The 19,323-nt window shown below is 39.1% G+C and overlaps 3 protein-coding genes across 5 annotated transcripts; 1 reads left to right on the forward strand and 2 right to left on the reverse strand.

Annotated features, from left to right (window-relative positions):
* The first annotated feature begins 340 nt into the window (after positions 1–340).
* Positions 341–12,972, forward strand: myo19 (myosin XIX). 2 transcript variants are annotated; one of them, XM_008428101.2, is made up of 24 exons: positions 341–613; positions 2,197–2,344; positions 2,447–2,595; positions 2,709–2,822; positions 2,989–3,121; positions 3,439–3,508; positions 3,594–3,696; positions 3,770–3,866; positions 3,953–4,029; positions 4,921–5,011; positions 5,120–5,285; positions 6,100–6,173; positions 6,256–6,377; positions 6,478–6,591; positions 7,720–7,896; positions 7,980–8,117; positions 8,685–8,792; positions 8,877–8,947; positions 9,030–9,103; positions 10,218–10,360; positions 10,927–11,056; positions 11,734–11,819; positions 11,914–12,237; positions 12,321–12,972. In XM_008428101.2, the coding sequence occupies exons 1-24, from the start codon at positions 554–556 to the stop codon at positions 12,432–12,434; spliced, it is 2,883 nt and encodes a 960-aa protein (XP_008426323.1). In that variant the 5' UTR covers positions 341–553; the 3' UTR covers positions 12,435–12,972. The 2 variants fall into 2 exon arrangements, with proteins under 2 accessions (XP_008426323.1, XP_008426324.1); XM_008428102.1 differs by lacking the exons at positions 10,927–11,056; positions 11,734–11,819; positions 11,914–12,237; positions 12,321–12,972 and adding an exon at positions 9,255–9,290 and having other exon boundaries at positions 10,218–10,280.
* Positions 12,973–13,725: 753 nt separating this feature from the next.
* znhit3 (zinc finger, HIT-type containing 3) lies at positions 13,726–16,542 on the reverse strand. Of its 2 annotated transcripts, none has more exons than XM_008428104.2 (5): positions 16,030–16,542; positions 15,364–15,395; positions 15,219–15,284; positions 14,327–14,404; positions 13,726–14,226 (listed from the first exon to the last, which is right to left on the reverse strand). In XM_008428104.2, the coding sequence occupies exons 1-5, from the start codon at positions 16,122–16,124 to the stop codon at positions 14,036–14,038; spliced, it is 462 nt and encodes a 153-aa protein (XP_008426326.1). In that variant the 5' UTR covers positions 16,125–16,542; the 3' UTR covers positions 13,726–14,035. The 2 variants fall into 2 exon arrangements, with proteins under 2 accessions (XP_008426326.1, XP_008426325.1); XM_008428103.2 differs by having other exon boundaries at positions 14,327–14,407.
* Positions 16,543–16,643: 101 nt separating this feature from the next.
* Positions 16,644–17,698, reverse strand: LOC103476176 (nuclear protein 2-like). Its single transcript, XM_017308429.1, has 2 exons — positions 17,364–17,698; positions 16,644–16,950 (listed from the first exon to the last, which is right to left on the reverse strand). Exon 1 carries the CDS (start codon positions 17,630–17,632, stop codon positions 17,402–17,404), a length of 231 nt encoding a protein of 76 aa, XP_017163918.1. The 5' UTR covers positions 17,633–17,698; the 3' UTR covers positions 16,644–16,950; positions 17,364–17,401.
* Between the last annotated feature and the right edge of the window lie 1,625 nt (positions 17,699–19,323).

Genomic DNA, 19,323 nt, shown 5'->3' on the forward strand with positions numbered 1-19,323 from the left:
AATGAAAGTTAAACAATTTTCTCTTCCTTATACTTTAATAAAATAGCCAGAAATGTATAATAATACTAAAAGCAAATCGCAACCTACTTGTACATAGTAAATCCCGTGGAAGCAGTGTTCTACATGCAAGCGACAAGAGTCAACAAAATTATTAGTTTCATGTTTTTTGGAAAAAAAAGTCACGCTGTGGAAGTTTAAAAGGCCTTCGTTGGATGCTAAATTTAAAATACAGCTCCAAGCTGAACCCGTATTCAATTAGAGGGATTATATATTTATGAAGTTGTACAACGTTCAGTTTTGATTTTGCTTCAAACGAGCGGTCCGTGAATGGTCAGGAAGAGGGCGGGAATGACGTGTGGTTTGGGAGTCTGGTCTGGAAGGCAGAGGGACAACCAGCAGAAGTCGTCCTTGAGTTGTTGCTGACAGCAGAGGAATAACCGAAGTAACGTTTTATTTATCATAGAATAGCCACTCATTTGAATCAGAAATAAGGCCCAGAGGTTTTATTTTCTCGGTAGAGTTTCAGGCCAGATACAGAAAAAGTATCAAATAAATGAGTTCTTCCACCGACCGGCGGAACATTGCTGTGGGACCCAGGAATGGAGGGGCAGCGGTAAGTTGGGACCCGAACACAAGCTTTTCGCCGGGAGTTTATTTAGATCTTTTTCTTTCTATTTCTGAGTATATAAACTTATAATATGTTATGTTTAGCCTAAACAACAGAAATCCGCACCTTCTCTTGCGTATGAACGCCAGAATTACAGTCATAAAGTTGATCTGTTTTTATTTAATTGAAGGACGTGTGTACCTGTGACCGATCTGAGCCTGATTAATAATCTCCCACAGTGGACATAAATGTAGTGCTTTAGCTCTAGCTGTCAGTGTGTCACAGCAAATATAAAGTTACTTTTATTGTATTGTCCACACTTACTACTAATTTCTAATAGACATTTCAAACCTTAGTATACATCCTGTTATGTATGCTGTTAATTACAACCTGTGCTGTTCTGTTTCCTAAATAAATGACTCCATGGCTCTAAACTGGAGGTATTATGGGATGTAGGCTACCTACTAGAGGATTAAGTGTCTCTGAACACCTTGAACAGGTGGCAGTTTTCAGGAAGGGCAGCAGGTTCAGGTCATATGGCAGGCGTCCATTAGTGAGGGCAAATTGTTTGTGACAGAGTTAACCGATTGTAAATGCATTTTTTTTTATTCTAAAAAAAAAAATTTGAGGTTACAGAGTGTGCAAATGCAGTAATCACATTGCATTAGAGATTCATGAATCAATCATTCACACCTTGGATTAAGCAGCAATCAGCAGCTCCAATGCAGAAGAATGTAAGTTTTATTTTCCTGTTAATTAATTAAATTCATCTAAACTAAGCGCTGCCACCATGTTTAGACTATAAACACATCAGCATCCACCTGTACAGTATTTTATTTAATAATTTTTTTTACTTAAAAATCAAATAAAAGGTAGGATGTTAAATTGCCTCAAATGCTTTTTTGATCTCTAGAGTATTTTACGTCTGGTTCTAAAATTAGATCCCACTATTTTTGTATTGAAAATAGTTTCTTTCTAGTTATTTTGGATAAGTTTAGATTCATCCTGATGTAAAAAAAAACAAAAAAACTTCTCTCTTAGCATAAAGCTAACAACAGCAATGTTTTCTATACAGATTTCTGCAAGACAAAGATGATTAAAATCCAATTAATTGAATGTTTTAGTGTCATAAATAACTGATAAAAATTTGAAAAATTTGAAGGAACCCTGAATAATCCTTAAAGTCACGAAGATGTCACGAGTCGTCGTTTTATTTCTGCAGAGAGGTGTTTGTTTTTTAAATATGTCCCTCATGTTGTGGGAATAACAAGCATAATATGTACAAAACCACAGTCATCATGGGGTGCTGTGGTGACACAGGAGCAAAGCACAACCCACTTATTGAGGCCTTGGTTCTCGTGCCGGTGGTCGCGGGTTCAATTCCCGGCCTGGTGACATTTGCCACATGTCTTCCTCCTCTATCTCATTACCCTCTTTCCTGTTGAACTACTTTCAAATAAAGGCCACTAGAGCCAACAAAACCTTTTAAAAAAAAAAAAGAAGAAAAAAACCCCCACAATCTTCATCATCCATTTGGCTTCGACTGCATCAGTCCTTTTAGCAATTCCTCACCTAATCTTTCCACGCAGGTGAAGGGAGTCACCCAGAGAGTCCACTCACCTAACCAAAGCCGAAATGACCCTTTGGAGGAGGACGTCCAGGCATTTCTTATTGACGAAGACCAACTGCACACTTTTGATGACCTCACCAAGGTGAACCCCGTGACTCCAGCAACAGGTACCAAGTGCAAAATGTCCAAACGCTCCAGCAGAATTCAAAAAGTTTGTCCTCGTCACGTCTTTCCGTGTAACGCTTAACAAGCGTCGCGCTTTCTGCTAGTGCTGAAATGCCTGCAGGCCAGGTACAGATTGAAGGTGTTTTACACCCACGCCGGCTGCACCTTGGTGGCTCTCAACCCTTTCCAGCCCATTCCAGACCTTTACTCTGTGGACGTGATGAAGGAGTACCACTACGCCACTCAGCCTCAGGTATTCACGTCATCGCTGCCGAAGCTCCGTGCCGTCGTCGACCTGTTTGCACTTATTTAAATATGGGCTTTCCCAGCCCAGCTCAGCAGAAGAGGGGTTCTTTTCAATTGCAGGAGTTCAAACCTCATATCTTTATTGTGGCGGAGGAGGCTTACAGGAACGTTCAGGGTCAGTTGGAGCCAGTGAACCAGTCGCTGGTTGTTAGCGGTGAGAGTGGAGCCGGGAAGGTAAATTCACAAATAACGCTAATGCTATCGTGTCAAACAGATGTATGAAATATCAGCTTAGCTTTTTCCTTTTTGATTTTATTATGGGTCTGCAGAGTTCCCCTGCTGTTGCTCAGATTTTTAAAAAATATTTTTTTGAGTTGCTGTTGGTCTGTCAATGTTCTAGACATGGACGTCTCGCTGCCTGATGAAATACTACGCCACTGTGGCAGCCTCCGCCCAGGCCGTCAGCAGTCAGGACGCGGCGGAGAGGATCGAGAGGAGAGTGTTGGACTCCAATCCTCTGATGGAAGCTTTTGGTACGACAAAAAACTATATATATATATATATATATATATATATATATATATATATATACACATATACACTCCCCTTACAAAACTATTCATACGTTGCTCTTTCATAGCTCTAATTTTTTAAAAATGCTGTCACGCTCCCACCACAAACTTTAATGTATTTTATTGAGATGTTAAGCATAAATGCACTGCACACTTTTCAGAAAATATTAATAAATTAAAAACCCTGTTACAAATTTTCCACTCACTTCACAATAATTCACTAAAGTGAGATTTACTGGTGTGACGCCGAGTCGTTCATCAGCGGCCTCTGTCTCCAGGCAACGCTTGCACGCTGCGCAACAGCAACAGCAGCCGCTTTGGAAAGTACATCCAGCTGCAGCTGGACAGGTACCAGTTGGCACCTTCCACTTTTCATGACCTCACATCCTGTCAGCGGGTTTAGCTCACGCTGTCCGACTCAACTCACACCCAGGGCTCAGCTGCTGGTCGGCGCTTCGGTGCAGACGTACTTGTTGGAGAAGACCAGGGTGGCCTGTCAGCCAGCCAATGAGAGGAACTTCCACATCTTCTACCAGGTGAGTCCCTGACACCTGATGCCTGTGTGGTTTATTTATTTATTTATTTTTACCTATATTGCTGTTTTTATAGATGATGAAAGGAGCCACAGATGAGCAGAGAACAGACTGGATGATGCCACAGGATCAGGGTTTTGTGTGGCTGCCGAATTGTGAGAAACAAATTGAGGGTAGGTGTTTATTTTTACGTCTATCGAGACCTCCTAATAACGTCTGTACAAATAACTTATTTTTTCTTTTCTTTTTTTGTTTACAGAGGACGGTTTTCTTGAAACCGTTGAGGCGATGGTTCACCTCGGAATTGATGCTGAAAGGCAAAGACAGATATTTAGGGTAAGAGTAACGCCATCTTTTAATTAATCATTTGAATAAGATGCAATGTCAAGTAACTTGTCTTCATAGGAGCTACTTTAGCTGCACATTAATTAGTGATGCACCAATAAATTAGCCCCAATTTCCTTAACTTTGGGAGACCGGTGATTGAAACTGATGTTATCCACTGATTCTGTCTAACTCCACAAAGGTTTGAAAATCACCCACTGTTCTCCTTTTGGTCTAATGCACAAGTGTCCAAAGAGTGACTCTTCACTGATTTTGTACGGACTGCAATTTAATAATAACACAAAATTAGCCCCCAGCACAGGTGGTTGATGCAGATGGAAACTTTTTTTTTATTTTTAATTGTGGCAGAAAGATTGCAGATAATTTAAGATCTTATTTAAAAAACAAAGTATTCATATTTAAATAGCCATATTTTTTTGCATTCTTGTGCATGGACCAAATCTATCCAGTTCCAAAGACAGAGTGAGCTAAATCCAGCTTTTTTTAACTGACTACATTTTTACTATATCTCCAATAAAACCCTTGATAAATATTTATTGTAATAAGGCAAATCTACTAAACTCTTCTGAAGTTTCGACTCAGTTGTTTATACATCACCTTTCATTAAAAAACAAATCTTATTCTTAGTAAAAACAAAACGTTTTTACTAAGAATATTAAATTTTTTGGCCCTCAGGGTGCTTTCATTTGAAAATTTTGGCCGATGTGACAAAATGTTTGGCCACCGCTGGTTCATGGACCACTCACCAGGCTCATGCAGCTGATAACCATCCCACTAACTTAGTGACTTTGACACTATATGTAGCAACTTTTCAGACTAAAAAAATCTGAATCTGCAGGTTCACACGTAATAATAATATTGAATAATGTTTTTTCATCACAGATTTTAGCAGGGATTCTGCAGTTGGGGAATGTGAGTTTCTGCTCTTCAACAAATGAATCCCAACCCTGCGACCTTGACCAACACTCTGAAGGTAGCTTTGATTCCACAGGTTGAATCGTACAAATGCTCAACAAAAAGCTACAAATTTGGAAAGCTAAAACTAGCTAGTGGTTGATCATCATGAAGCACGTCGTTCTAGACTTCTTGCAGAGAGCCGGCGAGCTGCTGGGCGTCCCAGCGGAGGAGCTCTGTAGATGTCTGAGAGTGAGGACGCTGAAGGCGGGGAAGCAAAACGTTCTGAAGCCCTGTTCCCGAGCAGAGTGCGGAGTGAGGCGGGACTGCCTGGCCAAGGTCGTCTACGGCCAGTAAGAGCTGCAAGTCATTAAGTAGCTCAGCAAAGTATTCATTGAAATTAGTCACCTTAGCATTTTAGGGCAGCATAAAGTAGGACGTAACTGTGAAGTGGATGATGTCAGACTGGATGCTGAGAGTCTGTGAGGAGAAATTTAAAGGGGCAGTATTATGTAGAATCAACTTTTTTGAGCTTTACATCATGTTATAATGTTATTCCTTCATCAAAAACACACTTGGAGTGTTGCTTTTATTGGTTGAGAAATCCTTTTATCTCCCGTGGCAACCATTCAGCTATACAAAATGCCTGTGTAGATCTTCAAGGCACAGCTGCAGTTTTCAGGTGACCTAACTTCTTCCCTTTCTCGCGGTTCCCCTCACTCAGCTCCTTCAGACTAGCCAGCAGCAATTAGCAAACACCTTGTGGAACAGCGCATCTGCTGGTCTAATTGTAGAAGCTACTTCTTCAGTGCAATGCCGGTAAAATCGTTGTTAAAGGGTTAATAGAGGAACCATGTTGTGATCACTTCCTGAAGGCGGAGTTTCAGAAAGAGCAGGAGTTTCTTAAAGTGACAGAGGCCCAATTTCAGGGTGTTAAATTCTGAACACGAGTACATACTATCACACTTTTTAGATTATTGTGCGAAAAAAAAAAAGTTCCACTTAAAAAGTAAGTATTGTTGTACCACATAAAGTCCCAGTAAAACACTCTAAACTTAGTGGTTGTAAGTTGACGAAACGTAAAATGGTAGAAGTGTTATGGCTAAATTCTCATCCCCATTTTAACATATCTAATGCTATGTTCAACGTTTTCCTTTTCCCCACCAGATTATTTGAGTGGTTAGTGACGTTCATCAACAGCTGCATATGCGCCGACCAGTCCAAATGGCGCAACTTCATAGGTAAAGCTCTATTCCCTCCGTCGGAGTGGGAATGACCCCCAGCTCCTCCACACCAGCTCTGACATTCGTCTGTAATCCGCAGGCGTGCTGGACGTGTACGGCTTCGAGTGTTTTCAGATCAACAACTTGGAGCAGCTGTGCATCAACTACGCCAATGAGAAACTGCAGCAGCACTTTGTGGCCCATTACCTCCGAGCTCAGCAGGTAAAGACGTTCGGTTTTTTTTTTCGATCTGTCAGCAGAGATGCATTTGGACGTACGTCTTGGTATTTAAACATAAGTGCTATTTGTTGCCTTTCCTCAGGAAGAGTACGTGTCAGAAGGCTTGGAGTGGTCCTTCGTTAAATACCAAGACAACCAGAGTTGTCTCGACCTTTTAGAGGGAAGCCCCATCAGTGTGTTTTCTCTTCTTAATGAGGTACATTTTTAATTACTTTTACTCTACAGAGACTTTCATTGTTTTTAATAAGAGATGCACCAGTCAATTGATCAGATATCAGAAATGTCCAACTCATTTAATCACTAGATAAAATCTTGAAAAATTGGGATGTTCTTCCCAATTCATTAGTTCATTCTGAACGGAGTATTGCCTCCATCATTCAGTTCCTCCAGAATGTTGCCATGTTTTTTTTTGTGATCGTTTCACAAAATAACGTTGCAGGAGAGATTGGTTAATTTTTAACCGATGCAGCTTAATTTTTAAGCTTTGTCTTTGCAATTGCATGATCTTACAAAAAAATTGACATTGCTGCGCACAACCTTCCCGAAAAAGATTTTAACACAGTTAATATTTATAGTGCAAATAACATTTTTAAGTACTTTCAGGAAATAATACAATACAAATAAAGTCATGCCCTTTCCTGGTTATTCAAGTTAACATGGACTGTATGCAGAATAGAAGCAAATCGTACAGAGCATCGCAAAATGATTTTTGCAAAAAACAAAACAAAAAAAAAACATGCGTTCATCTTGCTTGTTTGGCCGTGAAACAGGAGGTTAAATTAGAAGAGGACTAAAGTTGGTCAAAATTCAGCTGAGTTTCTGACTGATCCGAAAAGAAGGAAATACAGAAAACATTCAGGTGATTAGTCAGATTTACGAAGAAGTTGCGATTACTTTTGAAAACAGCAAATCCACGCAAAATTTGCGTATAATGAATGAATAGTTGTGATCACAACATCGCATCTTCCTGGAGAATCTGAATTTTGAGACTGTAAATGCGTCAACTAAGAACATGCAGTTCAATCCTCTGAATAAAAGTCATATAAAGCGTTAAGAACTTTTGTTTTGATTAGTAAATGGTACTTTCTTTCATTTTTGTTGAAAGTACCTTGACTAAAGAACCTACAACATGCATATTTTCTCTCTTATATGATGTAGACCTTTGAAAAAAATCTAAATATCCAAGTTTTACAACAAATCGGTTTTGACCAGGAAAAGACTGATCAGTGCATCTCGAGTTTTCACATCCACATTCTTGAAAGCAACGCTGCAGCCGACTGAACGTCAGGACGAATGCCCTGTTGGTTTCTGTCTCGTCCTGAAGGAGAGTCGTCTGAACCGAGCCTCGGACTCGACAGCGCTGAGGGGTCGCCTGGAGAAGGAGCTGGGCGGCAACGACAACATCTGCTGGGACAAGTTCAGCAAGGTGCCACACTTCACCGTGGCCCATTACGCGGGCAAAGTCAGCTACCAGTTAGAAGGCATGGTGGATAAAAACAAGGTAAGGGGCCGTCTGTTAGCTCTCATTCAGACAGAGGGACCAAACCTCCATCTGGTCGCGTTCACAAAGGTTTTCTCTCTCAGGACCCGGTGCCACCAGAGCTCATTGGCCTGCTTCAGAAATCAGACAGTCTCCTTCTTCATGAGATCTTCTCTGACAAGGAAACTGAGATTCCTAATAGCAAAGGGCTCAGCAGAGTCACGGTGATCTCCAAGTTTAAGGTGAAACGGCGAAACATGCTTGCTGTGGGTTGTGTTGTTTCTCCTGGAAAGGTTTAGCCATGGTCCCAATGTGTGTGTGTGTGTGTGTGTGTGTGTGTGTGTGTGTGCGTGTGTGTGTGTGTGTGTGTGTTAGCACACTGCATCTCAGCATGGTACTCTGGTAGCAATCAGGGCTGAAACAATTAGTCAGATTAATTGTGATTGCAGGAAATAATCATCAGCTAATTCAGTAATTGATTAATCGTTCAATCAATTACTGATTTTATTTATGTAAAACAACCTCAGCTGACCAAAGTGCTTCACAATAATTACAACATCACAGATAAGCTACATAAGATAAGACATAAAATTAAGTTTGATTAAGAAATATATTTATATATATATACATATATATATATATATATATGATAAAATTGTCAGTAATGCCAACAGAATAAAGAGTATATAGATTTGCAATTTTCTTTTTTAGAAAAGAAAGTGAGAAAAAAATTAGTAAAACTTAATCTGGTATAAAAATAATGTAGATTAGAGATGAAAAGATGCTAAAATGATGTGATTTGCACGTAGAACTCGCTGGAGAACCTGATGAAGCTCCTCCTCACCACGGCTCCTCACTACACCCGCTGCATCAAACCCAACTCCGACTGCCGGCCGCTCACCTTTAAGAACGGAGAGGTAATAAAGATCGGCTCACACGTCTGCGTCGTCTCATGGCCGCCCACGTTCACCAAGCTGACATGTCTGATGCTTCTCCGCCAGGTTATTTTGCAGCTGGAGGCTTGCGGGATCGTGGAGACCATTCACATCAGCGCTGCAGGCTTTCCAATAAGGTGCAGCTTTCCTCCTCACACTCTAATAGTGCGGTATTTTTTCTAAGCTTTAGGGGGATTTAATTTAATTTTTGTTGCACAGAATCCCTTTGAAAAGCTTCGTCCAGCGTTATGGACCGATCGGGAAATGTTCAGCATCAAGTCGCCTGGATGCTGGTGAGTTTATATTGCTATTGAATCGGTTCTAGTCGATCGGGGAGGTCCAATGATTTTATTTTCTCTACCTGGATCTGCAGGTTTACTCTCCTTGCCTTTCATTTGTCTTCTCAGTAAAATCACTTCTCTACTTTTCTTTGGGACTTTTCAGTTTGAAAGACTTTTTAGCATCTTCTGAACTTTACAGGTAAACGCCATCTCTGCTCGCCTCACCACTCTGTCTTTGCGTTTGGGTTGTAAAGTTTTATTCACTGTGAAGCATTTGTTTTCCTCTAATGTTCACGCAGCATCAGCTTATTTCTGTGCTTCACATCTAAGCCTGTCGCAATAAGCAGCGAGTCAATTAATCGCATGATAAATCGAAACAAGCTCAATAATTTCCATTCTCCTGATTCATATTTTTATTAGCCACAAATGTTTTATTGTTTTTGTTTGTATTTTATTTTGGATATTTCGTTTGTTGACATTACTCACTCACCTTCAGGGCTGAAATGATTTTTCTGATTAGTGGTGACGAATCGATTATTGAAATAATTGTCAACTAATTTAGTGATCGATCGTTAACTGGAGTTTTTTTTTTTTTTTTGCTATAAATTTGCTCTAAATTATCAAGCCTTCAACGAGGAGTGCTGTGTTGTTGCACTTTAGGAAGTAAATTTTTTATTTATTTAAAAAAGCAATGAAAAAATTATTTGTTTTAAAATGTGATTTTTTTTTTTCTTTTTTATCCTTCTTCCTGTCCTTCTGGTCCTATCTCTCTCTTCACTGACCCATCTCACTAAACTGGAGTCATTAATGCTGAGCACCATATATATTCTACTTTGATATTAAATTTTAAAAAAAGGTATTTCTAATAAGATTAAGTGGTTAAATGAAAAATCTGAAGAATGTGCCAATTTTTTTTTTGTCTGATTAAACATCAAACTAATTGATGGGAATAATCAATTACTAAAATAACCGTTAATTGCATCTCTAAATCGCCTCTAATGAAGCCACAGCTCTTTGAAGCACTTTAATGTTTTCCACTAGCTCTCAACATTCCTCACACTGACTCAGATTCTGTTGGGTTGTTGGGCTGATTTAGTCTTTACTCCTCCTCATTCCTGTGTTTCAGATCTTGACGCCAAAGGCGCCAACGTTCTTCCGCAGCAGGTGGAGCAGCTCCTCCGGGTGGCGCTCCAGCATAATGCGTCGCGTGACGAACGCAGGTTGTTGGTGCACTGCGGGAAGACGAAGGTCTTCCTCACCCAGCCAATGGTCAGTAACCACAGTGGTGTGCAAAAGTATTTATTTTATCTATTTTATTGGGATTTTAGGCAACAGACCAACAAAACGTTGTGCATAATACGTGGTTTTCTAATCTTTTTACGAAGAAAAGCCTGAAGTGCATTTATGCTGCGACTCGTAAATGAAATCTTTTTCTTTTTTGCTGAATGCCCTACAACAACTTCTTATATCTTTCTTCTTGTTGCTCTTTCATTTCATTAAGGCCAGATATATAACTTTATTAGAAATGTCTTTGGGCTTATTGCAAATGCAACGGACACAAAGAGGAAACAGAAAGAGAAAAATTGAAGTTAGATGGGTCAGTGAGGGAGGTAGGACCAGAAGGTAGGAAGAAGGATAAAAAAAACACCCTGGAAGTCTGTTTCTACACCTGCAAAAAGAGAGAGAGAAAAAGAGAACCGAGAAACCACAGAGACAGACAACATATGCATAAACTGTACTTCTACTGTAATATTAGAAATACTGCACTATTTCTAAAATTGTCGTGGTTAAATGAAAAAAAAAGAGAAATGCAGAATGTGCCAAACTCTTCTCAGCTCGATCTGCTGGAGGATCGCCGAGGGAAGGTCCTGTCTCGGTGCGCCTTCACCATTCAGTGCTGCTGGCTGCGACACCAGCGGCGCCGACGCCTCGCCTGCCAGCAGTCTGCCACGTTAATCCAAGCAGGTAAACTGGTTGCCGCTCTGGACAGGTGAAGCTGGCAGGAATTAGGCAGAGCCGCCTGGCCTCGATTCCACTGAGTGCTGACTCTGACCCAGTGAGTCGGGAGCACACGGTGTCGGCACACGGAGGTCCAGACAGCTTGTCCTCTTAGAACCAGGACAAGCCACATGCAGTCTTACTCTCTGAGGTTCTTTCGGTGCAAGTCTGAGAACGTGTAGCATTTCCGTGATTTCATGAATCTCAACTAGGGCTGAAACGATTATTTGGCTTAATCGATTATTGAAATAATTGTCACCAACTTAGTAATTGATTACTTGTTAACTGGAGTCCATTTGCTGAGAGAATAACACACTCAGAACAGTAATTGAGCCAAAACTGTCCAAAAAATACATGCATTTACATTTAAGATGCAAAAAATACTTAAAATAAATAAGTTTTACCCAGAATCCCACAAGAAGTATAGTTCATCTGGTTCAAAGTCTGTAAAAAACAAAAAATACTATTAAACAAATTTTGCTACCTAATTATTAATCAGTTAATCCAAAAAATTCATAATATTATGAGAATAATGTTGTAATAAATTCAATTTCATTCTCATAAAACTAAATCTGTATTCTCATATTATTTCAACTTTATTCTCATAATATTGTGATTTCATTCTTGTCTTTTTGACTGTGCAGCTGTGAGGTCCTGGCTGGTCCAGAAGCGGATCCGGAGGTGGAACGGAGCAGCTTCAGTGATCCAAAACACCTGGAGGAAATGGAGGGTGAGACCGAGCGCCACCATTCGTGCTTTTTTTTTATTTATTTTTTTTTACCTTGGACACGGGACGTAACTTTACGGTGTAAATACTCGGGCAGGCTTTGTTGAAGTCCTTGGCTGAAGCGGAGCTTGACGACGCGGAGGACCTCTCGGCGGACGACAGCCCGGCGCTGAGCGCTGTGGTCAGGGAGCGGGGCTCCGTGCAGCTCTCGAGCTGCCAGGAGCCCGTCCCGGTGCGCGGCTGGCCCATGGGCCTGGCTCTGGCCTCGGCGCCCTCCATCACCGTCTCCCTGACGGCCACGGGCTTCCAGAAAATGATTTCCGTGATGACCTCCCTCAATCTGCCGTCCAGGAGAGGAGAGTACAAGGTGGAGACCAACCAGTACAAGCAGGGGCTCGCCTCCATTCGGGCTCGGCCCAGGGTGAGGACACGGTTCCTTCTATGCAAATGGATTTCAGCATGATTCTTAAAAATTTTTTTGTTTTGTTTTGCTTCTCCCGACAGGGATCTGTGAAGCTGCACTATCAGCGCTCGCCCCTTCTGTACGCCGACATGCAGCCGGACCTGAAGTGCGACGTGACGGGGTTCAACGAGATCCTGCTGGAGAAGACTTTATAGCAACTTCACTTGAACCGGTTTAGTTAATCTCACAAAAAGAAAACTATTTTATGCTCCTTTGCATCTATTGTTGAACACTAAATCAAACGGGGTTTTGTTTGCCAAAATGCCCATATTTGTAAAGGTTTGCGTGTACAGGTAAGTGGTCCAGAAGGATAATGCAGCACCAAATCGCAAAAATCTTCTATACATTTAAGATTGTTTTTGTACCAATAGTTATATGTGTGATTCATATCTGAAATATGTAAACTATGATTATTTTAATTGTAGCATTTCTTGACAAAACCGCAAAGAAATCTGGTTGCAGTTCCTAAAATGTACTGAAGATGGCACAATTTCTGCACCTTAGAGAGCCAAAGCGCTGCTGCCTGCATGAGATTATGTCTGAGCCCATTAGGCCTTACTGAGTGCCTTTTGGAAAAGCTACATTTGATTCATGTAAGAAATTATATTCCAAAACAATAAGCAGCCATGTTGGGAATAAAACGTTTGGAATTTTTTTTATTTGTGTTTCAAATTAAAGCACATTAACAGATGATTTACAAGGAGACACTTGCATGAAATTAACTTGGACCAAACTCTTTTTTTGTACTTTGTACGTTTGTGTGCATGTGAGAGCTTAATTCGTCTGACAGTGTAGCTGTTAGGCATTATGAAATTTAGTTTTAATAAAAATAAGTGCAATATGTTTATATGCTTAACCTCCGGAATGTTTTCCATTACATAACATCGACAGCTTTGGCTCAGAAAACAGGGACTTGTTTAGTGCAGTTTGTCACATTAAAACCACAAACTTCTATGAGTTTTAATGTAATAGACCAACACAAAATGACATTCTGGAAAGGTTTTGCATTTATATTCACCGTGAAACAGTACTGTGTAAACTTTTTTCACATCTTTACCTTACCTTTTATATGCATCATTATCAACCAAATTCAATATTATCCAGCATATAGTGCTGGTCTGTCTTAGAAAATCTCCATGAAATACATAGAACTTTGTGGCTTAATGCAGAAAAGTTATATTCTTCCGATTCACTAAACGCATGAAATAGATCAACTTGATTTGCCATTTGTGGTAATGTTGCTGCTCTTAGAAACAAAGTCTTTATATACAGGATTTACTGCCTGTAAATGTAAGACAATATACCAAAGAGGTTTTTTTTTATGCATTTCTGTCTGGTAAAGGTAGCTGGTCTGTAATTAACTTTCCAGTTTTTAGCCTGCATAAAGCACTCATGAACAGCTTTGACTCCGAATATGTAAAAATGTTGCTTTTCGTTTCATTCAGATGCAGATTCATGAAAATGTCATAATTTAGCCCAGTCAGCTGTTTGTCAGGTACAAAGGGATCTATGTATGGAAACTTGAATCACACAGAGTCACAGTTTAATGGTGATTTGTAAAAAATATTTTATATAACTGTTAAATGTCAATAAATTACTTGCGCATATGTGTTTAATCAATAATCTATTAAAACTCGAGCCTTTATTTGAACATTATTTACATACAGCGTCATTAGAGGTAAATGTTGCTACACAGCGTGTTTGGTATTGTACGAAGAAATATCAAAAACTAGCCGCACATGTAATTTTTTATAAATCAGTCATTTGAAGATGATGTGTTGCCTTCACCTTCAACAACTTTTAAACACCGATCTGCAAACTCAACAAACAGAGGTTCCTGCATGGCGGCCTTCATGGCGGACGCTTTGCTCTCTGCGTCGTCAACGGAGCGCAGCAACTGCCTCAGGTGGGGGTTGCAGAGAAGATCTCTGAGCTCTGTTGACTGACCTGAAGGAAAGCAACACGGTCGAAATAAAAACGCTGACATATTACCATCCGTCTAAGCCGTGTTTTAAGTTTACAGAGAAACGTAAAACTGGATTAATACCCAACAACTGGAGCCTCTGCGGTGGCACTTTGTCGATGACGTCGTCCTCATGCAGGAGATCGTCCAAACTCAAAGGCTCTGCTGAGAATTTAAAGGAACAAACATAAAACATATATAAATTTGACATTATTATCTGGTGCAAAAAATATATATATATCGTTATTCTGGAAGAATGTTCAGTTTGTAGGCATTGAGAACCGTGCCTTAAAAGATACATTGTTGTGTTCTATACTTTTCCTTGACAAAAGTATAGAAGAAAATTCTGGAATCACAATGTAATTTCTAAGCTATCAATGCCTGAAAATAAATAAAGCGGCTGTTTAAATTACCTTTATACTTAAAAACACAATATCTAATCTTTAGGAGTTCTGGCAAAAGTTGTTGGAGCCTCTGAAGGAGTCGAGACGGAAAACTGAAAGTAATATGGTTTAAAAGTAGAAAACAAACACCAAAAGGTTAAGAGACATCGGAAGAAAAGTGCACTAAATCTATTCTTTAGTAAAGACAAATAAGTTTAATGAAAGGGTCAGCAGTATGGATCCAATTCAGCTAAAAATTTATGGTGCAAGTTTAAAAAGAAAAAATGCTGGCTCCATCCTGCAAAACAGCTGCAGCTGCTGTAAGATAAATCAAACATGAATGGTGGAAAATGTGTTTTCATTAGTGAGAAAGAATGAAGGCGACTACATCTCCCTCTCTCAAAAGGAAGAAAATTAATCTCTTTGGAAATATATTAAGAAAGTAGAAGTGGATGAAAATGTTAATGTAGCACATTTGTTATGATTAAGTGTAAAACTATTTTCCAAAATAGTTTTTTTTTTTTTACAGTAAAACAAATGCTTAATAAGCATGTCAGAGAATAAGAACAATATCAGCGCTTTGGAATTATTACCAGATCCAGCAGCATCTTTAGATTCAGGATTTGACGAAGCAGGCTTCTCAACCGGAAGGCAGGAATCTATGAATACAAGATAACTGTCAATATCAGATGTAAATACACGTCTGAATAAAAACTTACAGGATTTAGGCTTCCGTACCTTTGTGTTTCTTGTAACAGCCAAGCGAACAACTGCAAAGATTACAAGACAAAAAGGAAACAATTCAATTAAATTCAATCGAAACTTTAACAAAGACACAGTATCCTGGTCCAAAGGGAAAGAGGGAGAAAAATAAACTTAATGAGATATCTGATACATTTTATTACAAATTATTCCTGAACTTGTAATTATGAACGAATATTAAAAGAATAAAAATAGACATGGCCCATTCACACTTCATTTTCTAGTTCAATGGCCAGTAGGTGGACTAACTGTAACTAAGTTTGACCCAAACCGGCTCCTGTACCATGTGTTGGAAGTTTTTATGTTCTTTTTTTAATGTATTATAACGATGATACATTAAATATTGGGGAAAATAACTGAAACAACGGCGACATAATATGTCAACACCGACAGGTTTAATTATCTACATGCTTTAAGTCACAAACTGCTTAGGTTTAGCCTTGTTTTTATCCACAGTATTCTTACATATGTCCCTCTATTTTCATTTTACAGAAAAATATAAAGCTGTGTTAAAAGAAACACGCGAACATTTATAAACTCAGATTATAATAACAAACGATGTTTAAGTATTTTTACTTATGCTAACAAAATCAGCTAACACGTGATAAGCTATCCCGCAAGCATGTAGACGCGTTTACTTACTATCGTATTTTGCAGCTTGGACATCTGTATTTTGGAGTCTGTTCGCTGCACACACTGCATATCTGCATTTTTACGGCAGGTACAGAGCTAAACATGCAACAAAAAATACTAGTTTTATTGCTTTTAATTGACAAGGGTAACAGATAAGTAGTAGTTCCGGTTGAAAGGATTGTCCTTCACAATAAAAGCATTAGCTTCCGTTGGGGGAAAAAAAATTGTGATTTTAAGTGTTACTGAATCTCTGACTTATTTTTATAACATTGGAACTTCTTATTATTCATATTTAGACCTTTTGTCTCATTTTAATCACTGAGTGTTAACGCCAGAGACAGTCAAGAGCTGTAAGAAGAAATTATTTCTCAATTACCGTTGGAATCATGCCAATAACTAAATTTTGTTCACTAATGACTGTATTCAGTATAGTGCTGGATTTAATTTTTATCCATGCAATCAATGCTGATTAAACATTCCATTATTTTGTTGCACATTTATTCATTCAATTATGTTTTACTTTTAATTAAGACAATACTTCAAAATTCACGTTCACAGAAGCCTTTTTACATTACCTTCAAAGGAAAAAAAAAAAAGGAACATAAAATAAACCAACCAGAAAAAAAGTTTAAAATTAAGACATTTTTATTTAATTAAAATACAGTGTTAACACCGTCGTTACCCTCGGACCCGGCCATATTTATACAGCAAAGTTAATCAAGCACACACAACTGACCTATATAGCTCAACACTAAATGTTGTTGCACAGCTGTAACATGAGAGGGGTGGCTCCTGTTACAGGGCAGGTTAGGAACGGAGCGCTGTCTCGTGACTGATGAATGGCTATGCCCTCAATGTCACAGCCTCCATTTGCTGGATCAGGAAAGGCAGAGACTCGTGGCCATGGTCAACATGAGAAATCCAACTGGTCTGCAGGAAAACAGTGATAAACAAATGTTTGAATTAGACGTCTAACTCGGAGTCTGCAAGGGCAATAGTCAGACTTCATGCATAATAAAACACGACGTTTTTAAATGTCAAGCTGTTTAGTTGCCTGATTGTATACATCTGCAGATGTTTCACATTTAACATGTAAGGACTATATTTAACCAATAAGCCTCGTCATAAAATAGCCGCGTCGACATAATAGCAAATGTTCAAATCTATAGTGGCATAATGTGATTAAATAAGGCCAGCTGCGTTCTGCCAGAGATCAGCTCAGACATGCGGCCTGTGCACTGCAGCTTGACTAGTCAGCAAAATATCTGCATGGGAAAAAAACAACAACACATCGCTTCCCTATTTAGATCGCTAGAAGGGATCATTTCTACTATGATTCTCACCTATAAGCATCCAGAAAAAAAAAAAAAAACAAAAGGCATCACGAGGACGCGCTCTTGGTTCTTCTGCGCTTCATTTGGCTGTTGTGATATTTTTCAGCGATCTTCCTCTCGTGTCCAGCGGGGCAATGGCGGTTAGTGTTCAGCTCGATCTCCCTCTTGGTTCTGCCCTTGCCGCCGGCGTGGCAGGAGTATTCGTGCAGGTTGTAGTAGTCGTACTGATCGTAGTAGGCCTCCTCGAAAGAAGCCAGTCTTTCCATATCTGTCGCCATTTGGAGACGCGGAGTAGCGGCTGTTTATCCCTGCAGTCGGGTCTGGGAGCAAGTAAACAGATGATGTCACTCTTTGTTTATATTCGCAAAGTCACGTGATAGCGCCACCTTCTCTTGGGTAGTTATTATTATGCTATTATTACTGGTGTGTGCTAATGTGAAATCGGATTTTTTAAAAATTTATTTATTGAATTAGTTAAAAAACAGACTTAAAACAACATGTGCAGCTGTTAAATGTTGAGAGCTACAACTGCACCTAACTCATTACAAAAAGTAGTAATACGTGTTTCACAGTTTATTAAATTAAAAATTCAATGTGTTTTATTAGCAGTTATAAACTAACCTAACTGTGATTTTATTCACAAGTAAAATGAGAAAAGTGTAGTCCATCATTAGTAGTGTTTTACATCTCCTACAGTTTTGCAACTCTAAGGACTTTTTCTTTGCTGAAAGCACATCATGTTGAACGTAGAGTGTTTGTGAACATCAAACTTCAAGTCTTACAGTTTTTACATTTTGACTGGCACATTTTTTTCTCATATTAAAATGTTTTGATCTGGTTTATTTCATCATTGGACCTCTGACTGTATGCTTAGTGCCGCTGTTGTGCTCCTCGTCCGTTCACATCAATTTTTTCCAGTACTGAAGAAAAGGAGAATTGTTATTTCTTCATTAGGGAGAGATAATGTTTTATTATCAATACCTGCTCCTCTTCCTCTACAACTTTCTCTTTGACTAGTGATCTACCGTATGTTTTTAAATTTACCCGAGATTAACTGAAACTCACCTGGACTCTTTTTACTAATTGGCCCTCACCTGTAGCCAGTTTAGGGGTATCCGAGTAAAGAAGGATGAATACAAATTCACAGCACACTTTTATCATTTACATTTATAAAACTGTTACCTTTCCACTTCTCAAATGTTCACTATTTGTGTTGGTTTGTCACATAAAATCCTAATGAAATACATTTAAGTTCAGTTGGTGAAGCAGTCCATAAACATGACTGAAACACAAACTTGCTTTGAGGTGCAACATAAGCTGTCATGGTAAAAAGAAATACGCTAACGGCTCTGTCTTGGACTTTCCTAATTTTCTTTGGAATATCTTTTCTACATAGTCATTAGTATTTTATGACTGTATTTATCATAAAATACTGCATCCTTTTTTTCCTTTCTAAGTTTGTTCATGCTGCATTTTTCTTCCTTCTAAAAGGAAGTCATTCCTCCTCATGTACTCAGGATGGTGGAAACAGCAAGAAGAATTGTTAGTTATCACATAAACATCGAGTTACTTACTTAATTATGTTTTATTTAATTGGATTCCTTGAACTTTTTAGAACTTGCTTCGGATCTCCTTAAATTGTAACAATTTGTTTTGAAATAAATGTTCAATTCTGCCGAAACGGTTCGTTGTGAAGGGACTTTAGTTGTGCAGTAGCACCATAGCTGAATTGAAACTCTCGGCTTATTCCCATCTGTATTTTCCTTACATTTCACAGCAGCCACCATCATTTGCATGATTAAGCAGGCAGGAAGGCGGTATAATGAGAAGCAGACAAAAGAATGTAAAGAGGAAATTCACAACACAAGGTGATTTTAAGGTAGAGGAAACAACGAGAAGGAAGTAACACTCATAAATAAAACCATCCATCCATTTTCTAACACCGTTGTCCCTAGTGGGGCCAGGAGGT

This window comes from Poecilia reticulata, linkage group LG14 (genome assembly GCF_000633615.1).
Source record: "Poecilia reticulata strain Guanapo linkage group LG14, Guppy_female_1.0+MT, whole genome shotgun sequence".
Lineage (NCBI taxonomy): Eukaryota > Metazoa > Chordata > Actinopteri > Cyprinodontiformes > Poeciliidae > Poecilia > Poecilia reticulata.

Coding starts and splice junctions, on each gene's coding strand:
- myo19 (XM_008428101.2), top strand. CDS start 554: ATGAGTTCTTCCACCGACCGGCGGAACATTGCTGTGGGACCCAGGAAT. Junction 2,345..2,446: donor CCCCGTGACTCCAGCAACAG/GTACCAAGTGCA, acceptor GCTTTCTGCTAG/TGCTGAAATGCCTGCAGGCC. Junction 3,867..3,952: donor TTGTGAGAAACAAATTGAGG/GTAGGTGTTTAT, acceptor TTTTGTTTACAG/AGGACGGTTTTCTTGAAACC.
- LOC103476176 (XM_017308429.1), bottom strand. CDS start 17,632: ATGGCGACAGATATGGAAAGACTGGCTTCTTTCGAGGAGGCCTACTAC.
- znhit3 (XM_008428103.2), bottom strand. CDS start 16,124: ATGTTTAGCTCTGTACCTGCCGTAAAAATGCAGATATGCAGTGTGTGC. Junction 15,396..16,029: donor CCAAGCTGCAAAATACGATA/GTAAGTAAACGC, acceptor TAATCTTTGCAG/TTGTTCGCTTGGCTGTTACA. Junction 14,227..14,326: donor GCAGAGGCTCCAGTTGTTGG/GTATTAATCCAG, acceptor GCTTTCCTTCAG/GTCAGTCAACAGAGCTCAGA.